The sequence below is a fragment of the Alosa pseudoharengus genome, unplaced genomic scaffold, assembly GCF_046254945.1.
Source record: "Alosa pseudoharengus isolate Yale_2024_CS ecotype anadromous, Long Island Sound unplaced genomic scaffold, YU_APseudo_1.1 YU_APseudo_1.1_scf_18, whole genome shotgun sequence".
Lineage (NCBI taxonomy): Eukaryota > Metazoa > Chordata > Actinopteri > Clupeiformes > Clupeidae > Alosa > Alosa pseudoharengus.
Genome location: NW_027468650.1, coordinates 33,538,845 through 33,561,344, shown reverse-complemented (window position 1 = coordinate 33,561,344; position 22,500 = coordinate 33,538,845). Strand labels below are relative to the sequence as shown.

The 22,500-nt window shown below is 46.4% G+C and overlaps 1 protein-coding gene across 7 annotated transcripts in view; it reads left to right on the top strand.

The window, feature by feature from the left end:
* LOC143131394 (receptor-type tyrosine-protein phosphatase mu-like) overlaps positions 1-22,500 on the top strand; it is a 194,837-nt gene that overhangs the window by 165,388 nt on the left and 6,949 nt on the right. For all 7 annotated transcript variants that reach the window (XM_076291013.1, XM_076291009.1, XM_076291012.1 and 4 more), the window contains 11 exons: positions 1,370-1,457; positions 2,598-2,674; positions 7,145-7,181; positions 10,596-10,693; positions 14,824-14,940; positions 16,345-16,499; positions 16,956-17,091; positions 18,772-18,921; positions 19,603-19,776; positions 20,797-20,928; positions 22,114-22,239. In XM_076291013.1, the coding sequence (XP_076147128.1) occupies positions 1,370-1,457; positions 2,598-2,674; positions 7,145-7,181; positions 10,596-10,693; positions 14,824-14,940; positions 16,345-16,499; positions 16,956-17,091; positions 18,772-18,921; positions 19,603-19,776; positions 20,797-20,928; positions 22,114-22,239 (1,290 nt within the window). The remainder of the gene's footprint in view (positions 1-1,369; positions 1,458-2,597; positions 2,675-7,144; positions 7,182-10,595; positions 10,694-14,823; positions 14,941-16,344; positions 16,500-16,955; positions 17,092-18,771; positions 18,922-19,602; positions 19,777-20,796; positions 20,929-22,113; positions 22,240-22,500) is intronic.

Below are 22,500 nucleotides of genomic sequence, written 5' to 3'. Positions count from 1 at the left end.
ATTATTATTGTTTAGCATTTCTCATACTATTTAACATTCCCACATACAGTACAAGCCCCATGAAATGCCCTCAGCTCAGTGGTAATTTGCCAGAGATGGCATTTATTTTACCCCCTACACTTGATCTGGCACAGTCACGCTTAGACGTGCGTGATGTTAACCATCCCTCATTCTGCTCAAGTGGCCGGCGGAAGACGATTTCCTCCGTTTTCCTCCAGCTTCTGTCCCCTAAAAAAAAAAGTCCCTTCCTCTTTGGATGCTGCTATCCAGTTGAAGAGAGTCGTCAGCGGCGCTGAAGAGAGGCTTGCTAGGGAGCGGTGCCGTCATTAACCACTCCAAGACTGATCAAAGCTTTTTGTTCTCAAAATGAATCTTGTGTCGTCGTCACATTCAGGCAGACAGGAAGCCAGGCTTTTCCTTGGCATGACGAAGAAGCACCGTTGTAAAGCAATCACAGGCAATCACACCGATTGTCTCGAGACGGTTTCCGATACAGATGCAACTGACTGCGGATCATAATAACAATGCCTCATTACGATCTATTTATACGCCTCCAGCGGACTTGTGCTGAGAGGCAGAGAGGCAGCTGGCAAAGGCGTTTTGAGTGGAGTTGCCACAAACAGGCTACACAAGTCTGCACAAGTGCCCCCCTGCTTGGCAGTGCTCCGCCACCTCCGACGAGAGCCGGCGCTGAGGTTTATTTTCATAATTGAACCTAATTGTAAAGCCTTGCCGAGATCCGAAACGGGCAACTTCAACGCCAGTACATGAGATGCATAATGCATGAGTTCCATGCCGTAGCCCCTCACTCACTCACCCCTTACACACACACACACGCACACACACACACACACACACACACACACTCACACTCACACTCACACTCACACACCGAACAGACATATACATATGCTCTCCTCTTGTGTGTATCTTTTTAAATTTCCTCTGAGGAGACCTTTAAGGAGACAGAGCGACAGCGAGCTGACACAGAGCACTGGTGCTGGGAGGAGGGGGAGGCGGGGGAGGTGGGGGAGGTGGGGGAGGCGGTGAGACCTGGCGCTGCTAATGGCCCCTCTGTCTCACGTCGTTTCCCAGGGTCCCCGGCTCCGGCCCTCTGATGTCTAATGATGATGTGGAAACGTTAGCGTTAACAGCGCTAACAGTGCTAACTCCAGTGCCTTTTCTCTCCTCGACTGTAAAGGCTGCTGCACTGGGATCGTCATTTGTGGAACTAACCTATGACCCCCACCACTTTTCTTCCTCTCTCTCTTCCTTTCTCTCTCTCTCATTGATTTCACGTATGTGTGTGTGTGTGTATTCTTGATCTCCTGGCCGTTAGTGTTAATGGCTCCTGCCACTGTCTCCACAGAGCTTCTTTGAAGGCCAGTCAGCTCCCTGGGACTCGGCGAAGAAGGACGAGAACCGCATGAAGAACCGATACGGCAACATCATCGCATGTACGTAGAGACAGTTTTTGTCTTGCATATCACCTCACAGACACTCCACACACACACCCTACACGCTCTGACCCCCTGCATGCCTGCTTGTTTGGGAATGGCTCCAGAGGCAGCTTGTTAGAAGTGTTGCATTTGTAGTCACACTTCTGATTAGACTCATTCTTTTTGCGAAAGAAAAAAACACATAAGTGAAATTAGCCTTAAAGCCTGCCATCCGCCACACTCAGATTGACACTGGTGTGTGCCTGTGCATGAATACACTTCACTCAGATGTCAGTGGTAATTATGAAAATGAGGCCTGGAGACTGTTGAATTATTCCTCTCAGAAGCTGCAGCGCAAGGCCCAGGGTGCAATGGCCTCTTTCCAAACGCCACCTCCTATTTTTTAAAAGCAGAAGCAGCAGTGATTCCTCTCCCCACCACCAGCATGTTGTTGTCCCTAGAAGAGAAAAAAAGGCTGTGCCACAGTGTTAGATCTGGACACTTCCTGCCTCTGGAAAATCATCCCTTAGCCAATCCCTGTACAGAATTTGAACGATGACCCCCCCCACACACGCACACACACACCGCACACACACACACACACACACACACACACACACACACACACACACACACACACACACACACCCCAAAGGCATGCAGGGCATGAGAGAGTATGCTGTGTGTGAGAACATGTCTGTAGGGAGTGAGTCGTTATGATGACAATGTGTAAATCCTTCGCATCAAGTTAGCGTCGCTGGGCCTCCACCTGAAAGGCACACACAGGATCTCTCTCTGTGAGTGCCACTACTGTAACATATGTCTTGGGAGGCACATTGACACACACAAAAAGAAAACGTGGTGCAAATTCATATGAGCTGTCACAGAGCACAGTATGTGGTAAGTGACAAGACGCAATTGCGCAGTTGTTTTGCAGTTGTTTTTAGACAGATGGAAAGTGTAATAAAAATAATTAAACAGGCAATTTCAGAATAATTTGATGTATACACACACTATTTAGTCCGTCGCCCAAGGCTGCAGGAATACATTTGTGGACTGTGCATGCGTCCGCTGTGTGTATATGTGTGTGTTTTTCCAGTTTGCATTTCCGTGTGTAATTGTTGGCTCTTTCTGTCTCTTCTCCGTCTCTTCCCCTAGACGATCATTCCCGCGTGAGGCTTCAGCCAGTGGAGGGAGAACAGACCTCCGACTACATTAATGCAAATTACGTTGATGTAAGTACAAACACTGGCCAGGATGTGGACATGAAGGTCAACAACATGGCCTGTATGTATGCTTGTGTGTGTCTGTGTGTCTGTGTATGTGTGGTCTGTATGTGTGTTTGTGTGTGCCGGTGTGTACTGTATGCATGCTTGTTTGTGTGTGTGAGTGTGTCTGTGTGTGCCTGTGTGCATCCATGGTAGTGTATGTGTGTGTGTGTGTCTGTGTGGAAGTGCTATGTGACATTGGTTATATTGAACGATTAATACACCAGCTCAACTCTCTCACCTTTCCCCAGCAGTTGTGCAGGCAACACAGTACAAAAGAAAACACAATTGATCCAGACACTGTCAGCAGATTTGACTTTGATCCCTCCCAAACCAACAGCACATGTAAACAGTTAACCATGTGTCTAGAAGATGGGGGGGGGGGGGGTCCGGATCCTCCAGCCCAAACAAACAGTGTCTCAGTAAACACACTCATCGGAGTGAGACTGAGTCCAGTGAACCCCTTCACCGCGCCGCTGTGTCTGACAGTAGTGCCCGCTGTGAGCACATCGCACATCACTGTTGCTTTCAGCAAATGCCACTGCGCTATGTGCTGTCTCTCTCTCGCCATGCATCTGTTATCACTGGGTTCAACAAACAATGAGTAAGGTGCTGTTCCTGTACCATGGAACCGGAGAGGGACATTTTGAGATGTTATGGAAAGATTTTTTATCTGATGACGTAGCCTCTGTCAGGTCAGAGCCAGCCAAAGCCAATTGTATAGTTCAAAGGGAGTTCAGCTTGTGTCCAACAAAGTGGCTAACCCTCCGAAATTGCTGCCAGTGGACTTAACGTTGATGATGGGAGGCATCAGGTCATCTCAATAGAGACGATGACCTCAGCCAAAAAGCCCTGCCATGGCTATTGACAGGGCAAACATTCTTTCCGTCTCCCATCAACCCCCTGGCGCTATGCCCAGCGCGCGCCAACATGCCCAGCAAATATTCATCAAGCCCCGACAACTTTTATCCCCCCAACCTGAGATAAAAAAAAACAATGTGAATATTTACTATCACCAGTGCTTAGATGTCTCAGTGTAGTATGTCATCAAAGTGTGTGTGTGAGAGAGAGAGTGTGTGTGTGTGTGTGAGAGAGAGTGTGTGTGTGAGAGAGAGTGTGTGTGTGTGTGAGAGAGAGAGTGTGTGTGTGTGAGAGAGAGTGTGTGTGTGTGTGTGTGTGAGAGAGAGAGAGTGTGTATGTGTGTGAGAGAGTGTGTGTGTGTGTGTGTGTGTGAGAGAGAGAGTGTGTGTGTGTGTGTGTTGGGGAGGGAACAGGTGGAGCAGCTCCTATAGCAGAGGAGGCACAGATGAATTATTCAGCCCTGCCATCACTAAGCATCCGGCATGAGCACGGCGTTCCAGGCACTTTGCATCATAAAAGATGATCAGTCGACGCAGTGTCGCTGTCAGATATGAATGTATGATGAAGACAGCAGGAGTTTGCAGGCCCCTGCTTGGTGCCTTTCGTTTATTGGAGGGTGATTTTGTACGGAGGTGCTCACAGAAGCAGCGGAAGGGAAATGGGAGTTGATTATTATGATATATTTTTGGACTATTTTACTTTTGAAGTCTTTTTTTTTTTAAATCAAATAAGATTCTTTCAATGGGAAACAAATCTGACTATTTTCTGCATCCTCTTCTCCCAGGGGATATTTCATTTTCAAACGTATTGGTAACCTCTCAGAGAAAGTTTAGTCCAAATCGTTTCAACTCCACATGTTTTAAAAAGAGGGTCACCCTGGTCTAGTGTAGGCGCTGCGCCGTGTGTATGTGCGGGAGAGAGAGAAAGGAATGAATAGAGAAGGAAGGGAGATGGAGAAAGAGAAGCATGCGCTTTGTGCGTCCTCTTCAGCTCATTCCTCTCATTCCATGTCAGACGCACCCAGCCCTGTGCACACGGGGACAGCTGCTCCTAATCCAGTTATTCCCCTCAACCCCAGAGACCTCCCCGTGAACCAAGGGTTAGGACACAGCAGCAGAGAAATCCCGAGCCCTCAACACCTCACTCCCTCTCTCTCTTTCTCTCTCTTTCTGTCACTCTCTCTCTTCTCTTTCTCTCCGTCACTCTCTACCTCTTTTGATGTCTCTCTGTATTTCTCTCTATATATCTATATATCTCTCTCTGTCTCTCATTCTCTCTCTCATTCTCTGAGTCTCTCTCTTTCTCTCTCTCTGTCTCTTTCCCTCTCTATATCTCTCTCTCTCTCTCTCTCTCTTTCCCTCTCTGTCTCTGTTTCTCTCTCGGTCTCTGTTTCTCTCTCTTTCCCTCTCTGTCCCTCTCTCTCTCTCTCTCTTTCTCTCTCTCTCTGTCCTGTCCTGTCTGTCTGCATTGACGTCGGCTGGAGCTCTCCGATCCCCCGCGCACCCGTCTGATCGCCGCCTGTCCGCCTCGCTTAGCCTCAGCCGCCCGCTGGAAATGGTGCAGGGGCGCGCCGTCTTCTCCCCCATCCCGTCCGCAGGACATGATTTCACACGCGGACGAGTTTAGCCAGAAGACTCGGACTGTGTGGACGGCTCTCGTGCCCAACAGATGGAACACACAGGGACCGTCAGGAGTTTTTATTAAAGCGAAAATAACCAAGCAAAACAACGTTTTTTGTACGCAGTGTTTTGGCACAGGTGGTGTAATTCTTTAGTTGGTACATTTGTAAGAGGAGTTGTGTGATTCTTTCATAAGGTGCATTTGTACTGTTTAATCAGGGCAGGTGTATATTGGAGTTGTGGGCCTATTTCACAGCCCTTCCCTCTGCTTTCTATTTGGAACATTTTAAAGGCCCGAACACATCGCTTCCAGAACACATCGCCTCCTGACATCATACCCCAGCCCACTTACAAGTTCCTAAATGACAAAAACAAAAGTATGGTGCTGGATTTGTTTTAGACATTTGTATTGAAGTCACCCAATTAGACAGAAACAGACGGAAATACTGCTGCTGCTACTGCTGCTGGTGGTACTGCTGCTTTGGTAGAGCAGAGGGAGGGATACCTCTACTTCCTCTCCCGACTTCCCTCTTTCTCTCCCTCTTTCTCTCTCTCTCTCTCGCTCTCTCTCACTTGCTTTCACGGATGCATAAGGCAGCTCATGTGGTGAGCCGGCTGCTTTTGATAGCTTACAGAATGACAGCATAAACAAATTTCATGGCGGAATGGCGGCAGATAAAGAAGTCATTAAAAGCCCAGCCGTTGCCAACGGTGCCCAGTGGATGCGAGGGGAGAGATAGATAGAACGAGGGAGGGAAAGAGAGAGAGAGAGAATGGGAGAGAGAGGGATAGGGAGTGAAAGAGAAAAAGCAGGAGTGGTTCCAAATAAGTTATTTTATTCGGGCTCAGAACGTTAATTAGAGAGAAGTTAAATGAAATATGGCAGCGATAAGAGCCAGGGATGAGATGAGAAGCACAATGGTGGCAAGGTGCTTGGGAATCTCTCTTCCCAGCATTCCATTTGTGTGTGTGTGTGTGTGTGTGTGTGTTTATATGTGTGTGTTTGTTTCTCTCTCTGTGTGTGTGTGTGTGTGTATGTGTGTGTGTGTGTGTGTGTGTGTGTGTGTGTGTGTGTGTGTTTGTTTCTGTGTGTGTGTGACGGTGTGCATGCATGGTAGTGTCTATGGTAGTGTGTGCGTGCTTTTGTTTAGATGGATGTCTAATGTGGCAATTGTGTGTGTGTGTGTGTGTGTGTTTGAGTGTGTGTGCTCGCTCATCCTCAGCTAGAATGCAAGCTTCATGACAAATGAAATATGATGGGATTAGCAGTCAGTAATCCTTCAGAGGTTGGGCTTATTCAGTGGCACAATCTGCACTGATGGAATTATAATACATACATATGTTTGTGTTTTCTTCTGGATACACAGGGTGTGTCCATGTGTGTGTGTGTGTGTGTGTGTGTGTGTGTGTGTGTCTGTGTGTGTGTGTGTGTGTGTGTGTGTGTGTGTGTGTGTGTGTGTGTGTGTGTGTCTGCATGTTTGTGTGGGGGGATGTGGGTACCTATGCAAGTCAGACATTGTGTAATGTGTTTGCTGTGTCATCAGTCCACAATTAGAGGTATTTTACTAATTTTGATATTTACTCAAATTATTGTTTGTGGTTTTCATGATTCTTAAATATCTTCACTGATGGCCCCCCAATGAGCATCCATTTACAGCAGCTAATGGGATTTGTACCATCCTTATGGTTTCCCAGTTTGTGTTTTGCATGGAACAAAAGACAAGATTTGGCATGCATGTATTTTGTGCTTATTTTTGTATAATTTAACACTAACATGAACTCAATTTATGGCCTTTCTCTGAGAGCAGTGATCTCTGTCATTGGTTAGCTGAATCCTCTGTCTATGAAATTAGTTTTATATCCCCATAAATGTAATCATATTTACATCCAAGCTTTCTGGATTCATTGTCAAGCATACTCCTTTATTTATTTATATATATGTATTTTTTTATTGCAGGGTTATCATAGACCAAACCACTACATCGCTACCCAAGGTAAGATTCCCTTTTTTATTTCTGTTGGCAGTGTTATTTGTTATGATTTTACATATTTTATGGTAGTTCTGACAGTTGCACTTTTTCTTTGCTTTTTAATGAATGTAAGCATCTAGCCTTGTGTTTTGTACACTAGGCTCGTCAGTTCATTAAAGCAGCAATGCACAACACACACACACACACACACACACACACTCTTCATAAGCCATATTGTGCTGAAGTGGCGTCTTCAAATAATTAATCAGCCTTATGTCTAGGTAGTGGTAGTGAGGGGTTTGTGGTGAGAATAGAGGTGGGGGAGGGGGTTGTGTTTGTGTGTAACTGATAAATTAATGGATTTGCTGGTGCGCACCGCCGCATTTTGTTTCTCTGTTAATCTGGACACCAGACATCCGTGTTCGGAGAGGCACGCGCTCCCCTCTCCCTCTCCCTCCCTCTGGCGGCCTCCTCTGGAGGTTGGCCCTGATTGATAGTTAATTGTTATGAAACTCTTGGAGGGCCTGTCTCTGCGCGCACAAGTAATTCTGTGGCACGCTGGAGGAAGAGCGTCGGCACAATCAGGCCCATTATTGACTCGCAGGCTGCCGCTGAGGCTCTGGGAGTTGCATAATTACCTGTGTATCGGAGCGACGCCCAGCCCCTCCGCAGAGACACTGCTCTATCAAAACCTCTCTCTCTCCATCCCTCCCTCCTCTTCATCCATCTCTCTCTTTCTCTTTTCTGGTTCATCCCCTCTTTTGTTGCTGTTCTCTCTGCTTTCTCTCTTTCTCCAGCTGTCTTGTGTCCTCTTTCTGTTTCATTCAGAAGTGTCTCTCTCTCTCTCGCTGATAAACACACACACACACACACACACACACACACACATACTGTACTTATACCCACACACACACACACACACACACACACACACACACACACACCTCTTCTCTGCGTGTCGCCACCTTAACTCCAGCAGTTGAATAGTTCACCTGCACAGTGCAGTCTTGTTCTATCACACAAACCCAACGAGGCGAAGGCTGTTAAGAAGACAGGAAGGAACATGGATCAGAATCACACACGCCGTTCTGTTATGCCACTGTTTGCAATTAGCTGGAACCTTTCAAAGAGGGTCTTTCTGGTGCAGACAGGAAGAAGAAAAAGAAAAGGGAAGAAGAAAAAAGACTAAAAAAAACATTAGCTAACAAGCTCAGAAGTTGTTGAGATCAAAGGCATCTGGCTTCAGGCTTATTGGGTGCCTGTCAGTTTGCAGTCTCTGTGTCCGAGAATGAGATTCCTTCAAATTAGCTTCAGAATGCCCTGCATAGAGTCCAAATGTATCATGCACTTCTCACCATTTTGCTTAATGCAACAGCTACTAATGATGGCATGTGATTAAAAACTTTTGCCAACAGGAGCAGGGAACCTGAAGTTCTCTTTCTGTACTTTTTCAAAATGCCAGAAGTAGGAAGATAATGCCTCTGCACATATTATTCTTTTTCTATTTAGTCTCAAACCCTGGTACCTTGTGGGGCCGATGTCAGAAGCACAGATAGCTAAACAAACAAACAGACGACATAGCAGTGACAGTTTCAGATGAGGGGAGGAAGTGAGAATAGCTAACTATTAACACAGCACACTGAGCGCGCTCCCTCGTGCGCTTATGTCAGTCCGTCTTGCGATTAGAAGAGTGATTTGGAACCCTTGCGGAGACGCTCTTGACAAAACTACAGACAGCTGTATACATAATCAGAAGCAAAAGCATCAAGTCATGAAATATGCATGTGCATTTAAAAGAAAGAAATTGGCAGGCATATAGATAGATTTGCGTGTGTGTGTGTGCGTGTGTGTGTGTGTGTGTGTTGCATAGAGGAAGGCTTTGGTTATCGCAGGCAGTGCCCCCTGAGATTGTTCCTAACTGCCACAATTCTGCAAAAAGGGATGGAGGGTGGGAGATGCCCCCCCACCCCCCACAGAAGTCCCAGCGGTCTCCTTTAGCAGTAGTCAGTGAAACGATGAAAGGGATTTCTCCCTCAGTAGCTGTGTTTGTCTGATGAGCTGTCCACTCCGCTTTTGTTGCTGCTTTTTTCCCCTTTCCCCAAGTCTACCTCTTCCTTTCTCCCCTCCTCTCCTTCCATTGCACCAGTGAACCTCTGCGGAAATAATTGGCGTAGCCAGACTCTCTTATGGTGTGGGGACCATGGCTGGCATTTGCTGTGCATGTGCGAACCACACATCATTTATACTGAGATAGCGCCTTCTCTTCCCTTTTCTCTTATTCCTTTCTTTTTGCCTCATCTTATTTCACGCGTCGAGAGTGTGGTTGCCCTCGGTTGTTAATGTGTGTGAATTGTGGGATACAAGGGATCACTTCGACTGCAAACAGGCAGTTTATCCCATCGCCCTCTTCCGCCTTTAATTAAATGTCTTCGCCACAGCGGTTAAAAATAGTTCTGAGTCCGATTTTATCATGCCTTTAATGAGACTCTGGCACATGACGTTTTCATTTTAAAGAGAAACGAATCGAACGCGGAGAGTGGCTCGGAAGTGGCAGCCACCAGAGCCGCAGACAAACACGGCGTTTATCATCTGCCGTTAAAGCCAGCCTGCACATCATGGGCCTGTCTGTGGCGGCAATGGGGGGAAAGACTCCATCGCCATCGTTGGAAGCGAGGGAAGAAGCGTGAACGAAGTCTCACACACACACACACACACACACACACAACCAACCCCCAAGCTCTCTGTCACTTTTAAAAAGTGCACAAGTGTTTGCTAATGTGTCTGTTTGTGTGAGCATGCATATGTTAAGTCCTTGTCGTCTGCAGAGGTTTTGTTTTTCCTTTCCTTTTTTTCCCTCTCCTCCTTCGCCGAGTGCAAATTTGCTTTGGCTTGAAGGTGGCAAATGCATCATCTCTCAAGGAGGCACACGTACACATTTGCATGAGCTAATTAGCTCGTCAAAAGTCATTGCCGAATTTGCCAGTTGATTAAAAACAATGCAAATTTGAATTAATTAAATTAGTAATTTTAATTCCTAGGCCTGCTTCTCCATTAGCTAGTGCCATCACACGTTGGCTTAATTAAGGTGTATGGATGAGGAGAGGAAATGCCATAAACATCAACAACACTGAATGGCAGCAACATTTATGACAAGAGAAGCGAACCCAACTGAAGTTTATAACAGATGGTCAACTAGCGATGGACTTTCACATACAGAATGAATCATGTTTTTTCTACTGATCTTAAGAGATGGGGATGTATATACTGTTACTCAGGATATTGGCCACATATTAGGCTTACTGTAGGCTTACTACAGTAATTCTGTATTGTACAAAGTAGAACTGGTGTTGCCTTTGTGTGGTGTGAAACTTATGTTGTCAGTGGACAAAGGTACAGTACCATTCTCATCTTTGCATAATCTGTTTGTCTGTCTGTTAGGACCCATGCAAGAGACCGTTTATGACTTCTGGAGGATGGTGTGGCAGGAGAACACTGCCACCATTGTCATGGTAACCAACCTGGTGGAGGTGGGCCGGGTGAGTAGTATGGACTGGTGCTGTCAACCTGAAAGCACAATTTTGTGAATGAAGTGTGATGATTATGAGTACAGACATCTGGTGATAGAACCGAATGCACTACAGAGCGCAAGTCTGTGCCAAGTACGTAGTGTAGTACGTAGTGTATTCTCTGTGTGGATCATTTGTGTTAAACATACATACTATTCTGTTTCATCAATCTTTACACATTCTTGTTGTTGTATGAATCTAATTAACAAGCATTGATTTTGATTGGTTGTAACGGACACCTGTCAGCCTTTATAAGAAAACCTCAGAACAGTGTGCTGCTACCAGCAGGGGCCTCTGTGCTGCGAGCGTGGAGCTCTATTGTTGTGCTAGCTGCCCTGAAGCGTTTCATATTCCCCTCTCACACCCCACTCCCCTCAATTAAACACATGCTCCGCTCTGCTAGACCTATTGATCTTGGACAGCCAATAGCAGAGGAGCGGAAGGTCTCGGCAGAGCCTGGTGTAAGAAGCACAAGCGGAACATGTTTGAGGCTGAAAAAAGGGGTGGGGGGCATGGACACCGTCAGCCTCATCTCTGCAAAGAGGCTATAGAAATAACGTTAAATCCAACACATCTGAGCTTTATTCAGAGGTTAAAACAAGGCATACGTTTCCAAGACAGCACACAAAGGGAAAAATGCATTGAAGGAAATCATACATATTATTTATGTGTAGATGTAGAGATACAGATTGGATCTTTCTCAATGATTAAAAATGCATCACAGAGCAGCACAAGCCTGCTGTGGGCATTATAAACCTCAGCCAACGATGGGGAGGACATGACTGGGCAGTGAAGCCCATACGGGCTGCTGATGTGGTCTGAATAGCTGATCACCTGGCTCTTTTGTGCAACGGCAGCAGACGTAAACATCCCACAATGCACTAGGGGGGACCTCGCGTTATAGCCCTGGCGCTGACGGCGGCAGTCCCTCGCTCCTCGGGCCAATAAACGCGCTCCCTCCCCAGTCCATCAGCAAGGCCATCTGCTCGGCTTCCTCACTGATGAACTCTGGGAGATGCCGTTGCCCCAGCATGCACCTCATCCGCATCTCGGCCCTCCGACCCCCCTCTGCCGCAGCCAGTCCTCCCCATGCAGTAAAACCAGGAGCCAGAGCCAGACAGCGAGACAGAGAAAGGAGAGAGAGAAGAGAGCGAGAAAGAGAGAAGAGGGGAGAGAGAGAGAGAGAGAGAGAGAAGAGGGGAGAGAGAGAGAGAGAGAGAAGAGGGGAGAGAGAGAGAGAGAGAGAGAGAGAGAGAGAGAGAGAGAGGCTAGTAGCACGTCCAGACATTATAAGCATGTGTGTCTTTTGGGCCAGGGCTTGTTTTTTTGAATACTTTTCAAAATACTTTTCTCAATAAGCTTAATCTATAGGATGCTCATTAGGGATTAGGACTGCGAAGTGTCAGAGGACTGTCGGGTGGGTGTGCGCAGCACTGGGGAAAAACACACACTGTGTCTGTGAATAGTTTCTCTGAAGTGTCAGAGGATGCAGAAAACTCATTTCGCTGGCGTTTTTAAACGCTAGCGTCATTGAAGACGGTGCTGTGCCCCTGATCCACACAGGGTGCATCGTGGTGTGATATATTCATTTGGAAGCCGCAGAAGCTTCCTGCTTTACCCCCTTATCTCACTTCCTTTTGGGTGGCTGACTAGAAGGACCCTCTGCCCAGGAATCTGTGGGGAAATTAGCATTCTGCTGCTGAGGTTCAGCATGGTCCTTCTCTATGCCTTACTTAATAACTCATCTCAGAGCTGGGAAGGGCTTTTTCTTTCTTTTTTTGAGGGGAGGAAGGAAGGGGAGGGGACTGGCGTCCGCAAAGCCAATTCGCAGCCGGCCGATAAGGGCAAAGAGTAATCAGCGCCTCGCTAATGTGACTCTCAGTATGCAAAGCAAATGTCCTCCGTAGCCCTGTTTTAGATATTCTCTCAAAAGTATAAGTAGCTCGCTGCTCCCCCAACCCCCAGCCCTTTAAAAAAGATCGAAAAAAGGGTAAAAAAAAAAACAGATTTTCCTTCAGAGTAGGCAGCGACTAAAGTGCCACCATTGTACAGAGGGAAGCATCTCATGGAGAAGGGGACAAATTCCCCTGCCACCAGCTGGCAAGCTTTCTGTAACTGACTAATGGGATTTTCTAAACCCCATCTATCCATCGGACGTGGACAAAGAAGGGATAGGGTCCAGAAAGCCGGAGAATTATTACGTTTTATTACGTTATTAATCTGCAAGTGGCACGGCATTGAATGTTAAGATTACTGGGAGAAAGAGTGTAATCTAAACTGTCACGGCTTGAATCAGGATCAAATGATCAAAGTTAGTGGTCTTAAGTTCGGCTGTGGGAAAGGAACATAATCATTGGTCAGGGAGCGGTTTTTAGATCCATCGCAGATAGATGGAATGTGAATAAACCCATATGCCAGGACTTTGCTGTAATTTCTTTTCAAATGATCCTAGTATGACTTTATTATTGAAATGAGCCATTTTAGCACAACTAATCACACCACAGGAACATTGTCAATGTACCACTTTTGCCCCAACTTACACACCACTCTTGCACTGAACGCCAGTTGTATCTCTGCATTTGATTTTAATTGTATTCTCTGAAGTCATGTTTTGATCAATTCTCTTCCTGCTGTTTGTTGTTTTTATCATTATATGATATTACACTTAGATTTTCTGCAAATGCTGCCGTTAATGAATGTGTAATGCTGTCAACAACAACAAAAAATCAGAAATGATTTGAATGTGCCTCTCTGACTGAATATGCCTCAAGGGAGAGTCTATATATTTCTTATCAAAGACGCCTTTTGGACACAGACCAAATAACTCACTGTCTGATTCCTCTTCTCATGTTCACAGAGCCATTTAGAAGTGCTGGGATAATTCTATTATGACAGCTACAGACTTGCAGATCGCATCATTGCTTTTACCGGCCCCTTCCACAGGGAGGTCATCAGTCGCTTCCGACACTGGCCAGTGAGGCTGCCCAAAGGAAGAATGGGCTAGTCAGCCATTAGAATGCAATTACGCCACCAATCAGATTGATTCTAATTATCTCTCCAATAGACTGGGCAGTGGTGGAGGGGCAGAGAGGACTGAGGAATAAGACAGAGATGGATGGAGTGGAGAGGAGAGAGAGAGAGAGAGAGGAAAGATAAGACTGGCTTAAGCAGCGGAACTCCCTTCACACAGGACAGGAGAAAAAAGAAAGGAGAGAGGGGGAGAGGGAAAGGCAGAGAGAGAGTGAGAGAGAGAACAGGTGAGAGGGCAGGAAAAAATCAGTCAATCGCCGTCAATTCAAGAGCATTCGGAGTTGAGTGTTTTATCGACAGACTTGACAAAATTGGGCACAGGAGACAGTACCCTGCTTTTGATAATAATGAAACATGCTCTTAGGCCACACAAACATTACTGTGGGAAAAGAGCCCGAGCTTTTTCTCGGCAGATAAGGAGCCATCTTATCCTCCGATCTCCCCGGCGCAAAACTACCCCCGCATGTTGCTGACCTCCTAATGGGGATGGAGGGCAAAAAGCCACTGGGGGTAATTAGAGTGAGGGGATTAGCCATCAGGTTGATATTTAGAGCGCCCTTCACAACATCATCCTCATACGGGCAACGAGACATCTCTCTCTCTCTCTCTCTCGCTCTCTCTCTCTCTCTCTCTCTCTCTCTCTCTCTCTCTCTCTCTCTCTCTCTCTCTCTCTCTATCTTGCTCTCTCTCTCTCTCTCTCTCTCTCTCTCTAGTTTGGTTCTAGTTTGGTTCTAGTTTGGTTCTGGTGGTGACAGAGCCGGGAATTAGACGCTGTCAAAGATGTGATCTAAGCCATAGGGCCGAATGGAGTGCATCGTATGAATAAGCAAGCACAACATCCCTAAATACTTAGGAATTATCCTTCAGTTGAGTGTCTGTGACAGGATTGGAGATTAGTGTGTGAGAGGAGCGGATATGAGATGGCTAATATGATCCCTTTGTGTGTGTGTGTGTGTGTGTGTGTGTGTGTGTGTGTGTGTGTGTGCCTGTGTGCGTGTGTGTGTGTGTGTATCTCTGTGTGTGTGTGTGTGCGTGTGTGTGTCTCTCTGTGTGTGTGTGTGTGTGTCCAGGTGAAGTGCTGTAAGTACTGGCCAGATGACACTGAGATCTACAGGGACATGAAGGTGACACTGATTGAGACCCAGCTGCTGTCCGAGTATGTGATCCGCACCTTTGCAGTGGAAAAGGTATGCTGTGCTAGTCCTCCCTCCACCATCTTTCTCCCTCTCTCTCTCTTTTACACACACACATACAAACTCCTACTTTCTTTATTTCTTCACCCTCTCTCTCTCTCTCTCTCTCTCTCTCTCTCTCTCTCACTTTGTCCCTCCCTCCATCTGACCGTGCCATCATTGGTCTCTGGTCCCCAGACAGATAGTATTGGCTTGCATAAACACACACACACACACATACATACAAACACACACACACATTATGCACACACTCTCACGCAGAAATATTTCCAGACCTCCCCACCCAAGAGAACACTCTCACACACACATATTATGCACACACTCTCTCACATAGAAAGATTTCCAGATCTCCCCACCCAAGAGCACCCTTTGTCTCTCTTTCTCTCTCTCTATCTCTCTCTCTCTCTCTCTCTCTCTCTCACACACACACACACACACACACACACACAAACACACACACTCACCCACATCCTGTGGGCTTGCAGCCACTGCTGGCTCGACCCGGTCAGCTCCAGCTGGAAGGTTCTGATGGACCAGCCTATGAGACAAATCTCCACTGTCTCAAGTCAGTCTCCATAGCGTGTTCATCCTACTTTATATTTCAGCTGTGTTTCTTTTATTCTTTTCTCTTTTTGATTCACTGCTCGTTGCTCACTTCTGGCTCCTCGGGCAGAGTAGAGAGAAGTTTGCTATAAAGTTGATATGAGATGAGGGCTTTCTACCATTTCTTTCTCTCTGTCTTTCTCTGCCATACTCCATCTGTATGTGTGTGTGTGTGTGTGTGTGTGTGTGTGTGTGTGTGTGTGTGTGTGTGTGTGTGTGTGTGTGTGTGTGTGTGTGAGAGAGAGAGAGAGAGAGAGATACTCTGGGTGGATGCATGTGAGCACAGCCAACTCCCTAAGAGCCCTGTCCGCAACTCTCAGTGACTCACACACACATACCCCTCCTCCTCCTCTCCTCCTCCTCTTCTGCCTCTTTACTCCTTTCTTCCTCCAGCTGTATCTCTCTCTCTCGCTCTCTCTCTCCCTCTCCTCCCCAGAGATGGTCTTTGTCATCCGTGCCTCTGCCCTAAGAGAGAGGGAACGAGAGAAAGCAATGAAAAGAGGCAAAACAAAAGGACTAAAGAAAAACATGCAAGCGCTCCAATGGCCAGACACATGGTCCAGTGCCCATCACCAGAGATTACAGATGGTGTTTACAGTAGACAGGCTCGCAGGGTTAGAAGGTGGACTAAGGCAGAGGAGCTCGGAGTTATCACTGTTTGGGCTTTGTCTAGAAATTCTCCCTGACAAGAAGTGTGTGTGTGTGTGTGTTTCTCTGTGTGTGTGTGTGTGTGTTTGTGTGTGTGTGTGTGTTTCTCGCCCTGTGTGTGTGTGCGGCTTTGTTTGTTTACTTTAGCGGGGTGCCCATGAGATCCGTGAGATTCGTCAGTTCCACTTCACCGGCTGGCCAGATCACGGCGTGCCCTACCACGCCACCGGCCTGCTGGGCTTCGTGCGCAGGGTCAAGTCCAAGAGTCCCGCCAATGCCGGACCCATGGTGGTCCACTGCAGGTACTGCTCTCGACACTACAGTGAAGAATTATCATAATAAATCTAAACTAACCCATGCATGGCATTAAATATGCAATATTCACATAGCCAAATCTGCACTCTTAGTGTTGTTTTAACATTTGTTCTCTTGTGTGTGTGAACATGCTTGTGTGTGTGTGTGTATGTGTGTATATGTATGTGCGTGCATGCTTATGTGTGTGTGTGTGTGTGCATGCTTGTGTGTGTGTGTGTGTGTGTGTATGTGTGTATGTATGTGTGTGGATGCTTGTGTGTGTGTGCGTGTGTCTGTTTGTGTGTGTGTGTGTGTATATGTGTGCATGCGTGTGTGTGTGTGTGTGTGTGTGTGTGTGTGTGTGTGTGTGTGTGTGTGTGTGTTTTCACACACATACCTCAGCCTCTCAGCATCCTGACCTAATTCTCACACTCCCCCTCTCTCCTTCCGTGTGTGACCCTCAGTGCGGGGGCTGGCCGGACCGGCTGCTTCATCGTCATCGACATCATGCTGGACATGGCCGAGCGCGAGGGTGTGGTGGACATCTACAACTGTGTGAGAGAGCTGCGCTCCCGCCGAGTCAACATGGTCCAGACAGAGGTACGGAAACTGCCCTCGACAGACCGACCCAACCCAACTCACGCTCACTCCTTCGGCTGCATTCAACCGGGCTCTGATGTTCAATGGTTTCCCGCTAACCCAAGACCAGTTTGTGTCTAATGATAAACAGACGTGATTAATCTAAGCATGATCCAGCGCTGCCATAAACAGGCTGGTGCTTGAGCAAAACATGACTCAGCAAAAAGACAAACATCTGCTGTCGTGAGCCTAAACACTCTCCACCCTCTTAAACAGTGACAACCACACGCACATACACACACACCCACACACATACACACACACACACACACACACAAGCTAATCCAAACATAACAGCGTAAGGCCATGGCAGAGCCTAAACCTGACCACGCACAGCAATAAACAAACCTGAAAAGAAAAGTGTCTTCCGTACTTCCAGGAAAATGAAGCTCTCAGTGAAGCACTGATGTGCCCCATGCCACAGTGTTCAGACAGGGTGTGGAAGGATGTGAAGGTCAGACTGTGTGTGTGTGAGTGTGTCTGTTTGTGTGTGTGTATGTGCGAGAATTCCTGCTTTTCATTCATGGGGAGAGATTGTGTTCTTCTTGTGCGTCAACTCTTTTGGTGGGAGGCAGATGTTTGTCTTATTGCCAAGGACATACTGCTGGCTGATCAGAGGAAGGACCAAGCCCATAATCCCCAAACCACAAACTCCAGGCACACAATGGTCTTAATTATCCCCATAGCAACGCTGGCAGTGTTGCGGACCGAAACAAACCAACGAGTGTACTTATTAACGTCCTCACAACTGCTTAGGACATCATCATTTGGCGATGTCAACAGTCGTGTAAATAGAGATTCTTTTTTAACATAACACAGTAACTTTCATTCATGTGGCCACACAGAAACAGATAGTTTGGATACTTCTTGGGAAAGAAAATCCCCCTCAACCAGCTGAACTTTGTCAAAACTGACATTTTGTTTTTGTGACATTTCATTTGATCTAAACGCAAACAGAATAACAACACTAGACCCCCCCACCCCCACCCCCACCACCCACCTTCCCTGCTTGGTATGTGGAGAACGGTATAACCGTACAGAACGGCTGGCAAATCAGTTTCACCTTGACGGGTAGGGACTGAAGGACAGCGGTCGGCGAACGTGATGTCACCCAGGCCTGACCTGAAATCCACTGACCTCCGTTTCCGAAGGAGTTTTGTCAAATGTGACAAGTCAGGGCATTTCTCAAATGTCACTTCATAAATGATTTATGTCAAGGCACGCAGGGCGAGCGCACAGAGGCCCATTTCTCCTTGAGAGGCGGACTGGGAGAGGGACAGAGAGCAAAGAGGGGTCGGCCGCTGTGGTCAAGTGTTAAGGATGCAGAGATTAAGTGTCCACTGTAGAATATACGGCTGTACGGCTTCACATGTCACAGTCAATAGGTTTTGACATGAATTGGCACATAATTACACAGAATCAGAGAGTGTATTAATACATCTGTTATAATATGATTAAGAATGGTGTAATAACATCATAATAACACAAAGGGGCACATTCCATTTAGTATAATGGATTGTGAATAACCATAGTAAAGGAAAAACTCTAGCAATTTAAGTAAATATCTTGACATGAATGTTTGCTTCTTTACCTCCGTGTGTGTGTGTGTGTGTGTGTGTGTGTGTGTGTGTGTGTATCCAGGAGCAGTACGTGTTCATTCATGATGCCATCCTGGAAGCCTGTCTGTGCGGGGACACCACAATCCCCTCCTCCCAGCTGCGCTCAGTCTACTATGACATGAACCGCCTGGACCCCCAGACCAACTCCAGCCCCATCAAGGAGGAGTTCAGGGTGAGTGTGTGTGTGTGTGTGTGTGTGTGTGTGTGTGTGTGTGTGTGGGGAAGGGGGGGGGGGGGGGGGGGTCGTGTATGCACATGAGAGAGAAAGGAGAGAGATAGAGATGTGTGTGTGTGTTCATATGTACATTCATGTATGTAGGAGGATGTTGAGAGTTTGTTAAGTATGTCAAAGTGGTATTATGAAAATAATATATATATATATATATATATATATTTCAGAAGCTGTTTATGAATTAACATCTCATTAAGTGTTTGCATGTAGGGGTTAGACAGCTTATTGTTTTCTGACACTGAAAGTGTTGTGAAGAGTATCTCACTGTGTGTTTTTGGTAGGGATTATGTAGATAGGTGTTATGCATAGACATTTAATCAGGCGTAGGAAGTTAGGAAAATAATGTGTGTGTGTGTGTGTGTGTGTGTGTGTGTGTGTGTGTGTGTGTGTGTGTAAAGTGTTAGTCAGTGTGTGTAGGTGTGCTCTTATTACTGTAGGTGTATGCAAGAAATTGTGTGTGCGCGTGTATATTTGTGTGTGTGTGTGTGTGTGTGTGTGTGTGTGTGTGAGTGTGAGTACCTAAGGTTTAAGACCTTACTCATTGTACGTAGGCGTGCTCTTATTACTATATGCAAGTGTGTGTGTGTGTACCTTTAATCACTCTCCTGGTCTCTTCTCCAGACACTGAACATGGTGACTCCCACGTTGCGCGTGGAGGACTGCAGCATCGCATTGTTGCCGCGCAACCACGAGAAGAATCGCTGCATGGACGTGCTCCCACCCGACCGCTGTCTGCCCTTCCTCATCACCATTGACGGGGAGAGCAGTAACTACATCAACGCCGCCCTCATGGATGTGAGTGTGTGTGTGCGTCTGTGTGTGTGTGTTTTACATTACTGTCATGGACATACTGCCGTATTATCTTAGCTTTTGTTCAACGTGTGTTTGGATACTACTCCTACCTAATTTCCTTCAGTAACACTCTAACAAACTAAATTCCAACTAGAAAATATGACTGTAGTACCACACCTGTGCCAAATGAACAAAGAAAGTTGTTCCTCATGCATCTTTGTACCATTACCATGACAACTTTGTCTTGAGAGGAAGTAGGAAGAACAGTAGAGTGGAGAAAGTGAATGAGTGAGTGATTAAAGGAAGCAGTTGTAAAGAAAAGAGAGAGGCTCAGAAAGAGAGATCAAGTGGAAGAACTGGTGGTGGGGACTAGTTGGTGGAAAGAAAGAAGAGAGAGAGAGAGAGAGAGAGAGAGAGAGAGAGAGATGGAAGGATTGTATTTCTCCACTCAGCAGTCCTGGTGTGTCCTGTGGTTTAATGTGGGCCAGCAAATTGCACATCCATCTCTATAATAATCACTTGTGCTTCTCCAGTACCAGAGTCTCCTCAGCAAAGCCAAGCGCACGGGAGGTGGGGGCCGAGAGGCTGGGGGGAGGGGGGGGGGGGGGGTGTCATGATAAATGTTCGCTGCTTGTCTCAGCACTCCACCGACAATTATGTGCTTATTGAAAATGATTAAAAAACAGATGGAGTTGATTCATTTCCATTGTCTTGGAAATGGCTGAAAACAATCCATAACCGTGAACGGATTTTTTAGTGAGAAAGCTCTGTAATATGACTCTATCTGGAGTCAACTAATGGGGAGAAAATGCTCCGTGCCCAACTAAAGTCTTATTTGTTTTCATTAGTCGACAAGTCAGGGAGTCTAGAAGGATGAGTATGTTATGTGTCTGAAATATGATATGTTTTTCTCTCCTAGTTTTTTTATTTTTTGACGTGTACTGTATATTCCTTTAGTTTGAGCACTCTGAAAGTGCTGACTCATCCATTCTGTTCTCTCCACCCCCTACCCACCCCTTTCAGAGTTACAAGCAGCCCTCAGCATTCATCGTTACCCAGCATCCTTTGCCCAACACTGTAAAAGACTTCTGGAGGTTGGTCCTGGACTACCACTGCACGTCCATCGTGATGCTAAACGATGTCGACCCAGCACAGGTGAGTAAGACTCGCACCTTACAGGTTCAGCTCCAGAGCTGTCCAGCTCTCTGCTGTGTGTCTGTCCATCATTGTCTCTCGCCTTGTTCTCTCTCGCTCTCTCGCTTTCTCAGTCTCCCTCACTAGCACACAGTCACACACACACACACACACACACACACACACACACACACACCACTTGTACAGCTAACGTGTGAGATGTAGTGCTGACAGGTTTGGAGGATGTACAAGACACCAGTGGTAGAGGTAGAGATTGACTGCGAATTCTGCAGCCGGAGGCCCTGTCAAAATGGCCAGGGATCAAAGCACAGCACTAACACCTGCACCCAGCCCAGTCCAGCACAGCACATGTCCTCTGCCACTCATTCGACACTCTGACAGTAGCCACAAACCTGTTTACTCCTCTCTCTCTCTTCCTGCCCCTCTCTCTCTCTCTCTCTCTCTCTCTCTCTCTCTCTCTCTCTCTCTCTCTCTCTCTCTCTCTCTCTCTCTCTGTGTCTGTGTGTGTGAGGATGGATGTTTCTTTGTGTGCTAGCACATTTGTATAAGTGTGTCTGTGGCCGGGCCCTAGAGAAATAGTCCATGTCATGCTCTTGACTGTCTCTCCTGGAGAGTGTGGACGGACGCCTGTTCCAGTGGCTGCTGTTCTCCTGTACCCAGGCCCCCAATGCACTCCCTCTACACCACTACACAGCTGCTACTGCTGAGCCACAAGCAGGCAGAACAAGTGGAGAGTTTGGTTCCAAAATGCTATATCTCCGTTTTCAAAAACATTAAAAAGTCATGCTATTTAATTGTGTATTTCAGGTAATATCAATCAAATTGCAGTTGTTATGTTTTAATTGAGTAAAGATAAATCAAATAACAATACTCATACAGTTCTACTGAAATGACTTTGAAACTCAAAAAAAATGATTCATGAAAATTCATTAAAATGGTGGATATAGTGTTTTGCAACCAAACTTCAAGTGGAGCCATATCTGGTCATGTTAGACTCACTCACAAAGGAACGATGCAAAACCAGACCAGGGTATTCACTTGTTTGAAGACTTATACTCAGGTTCTAACTTGTTCCACGTGTGGCTTACTAGTTTATAAGTTGATGATACTGATTCTGTGGAAATGATTCCTTTGTGTTTGTTTGTTTGTTTGTTTGTTTGTTTGTGTGTCTGTGTGTTTGTGTAGCTGTGTCCACAGTACTGGCCTGAGAATGGAGTCCACAGGCATGGGCCCATTCAGGTGGAGTTTGTGTCCGCTGACCTGGAGGAGGACATCATCAGCAGGATATTCCGCATCTACAACGCTGCACGGGTACGGGATCACTCACACACACACAAACACACACACACACACACACACACACACAAGCACAGAACCACAGGTATTTTTACATTTTTAATACAGTCACAAACACATAATTATACATAATTACAGATACACAACTTAGAACTCACAAACACCTACAATTTCAGTCTAATTAGAGGAATTGTACTGTGATGATTGATTGGTAATTGACCGCTAAATGACTAAATAGAGATATATCTCACGCTCACTTTTGCATGTGAGTGTGTG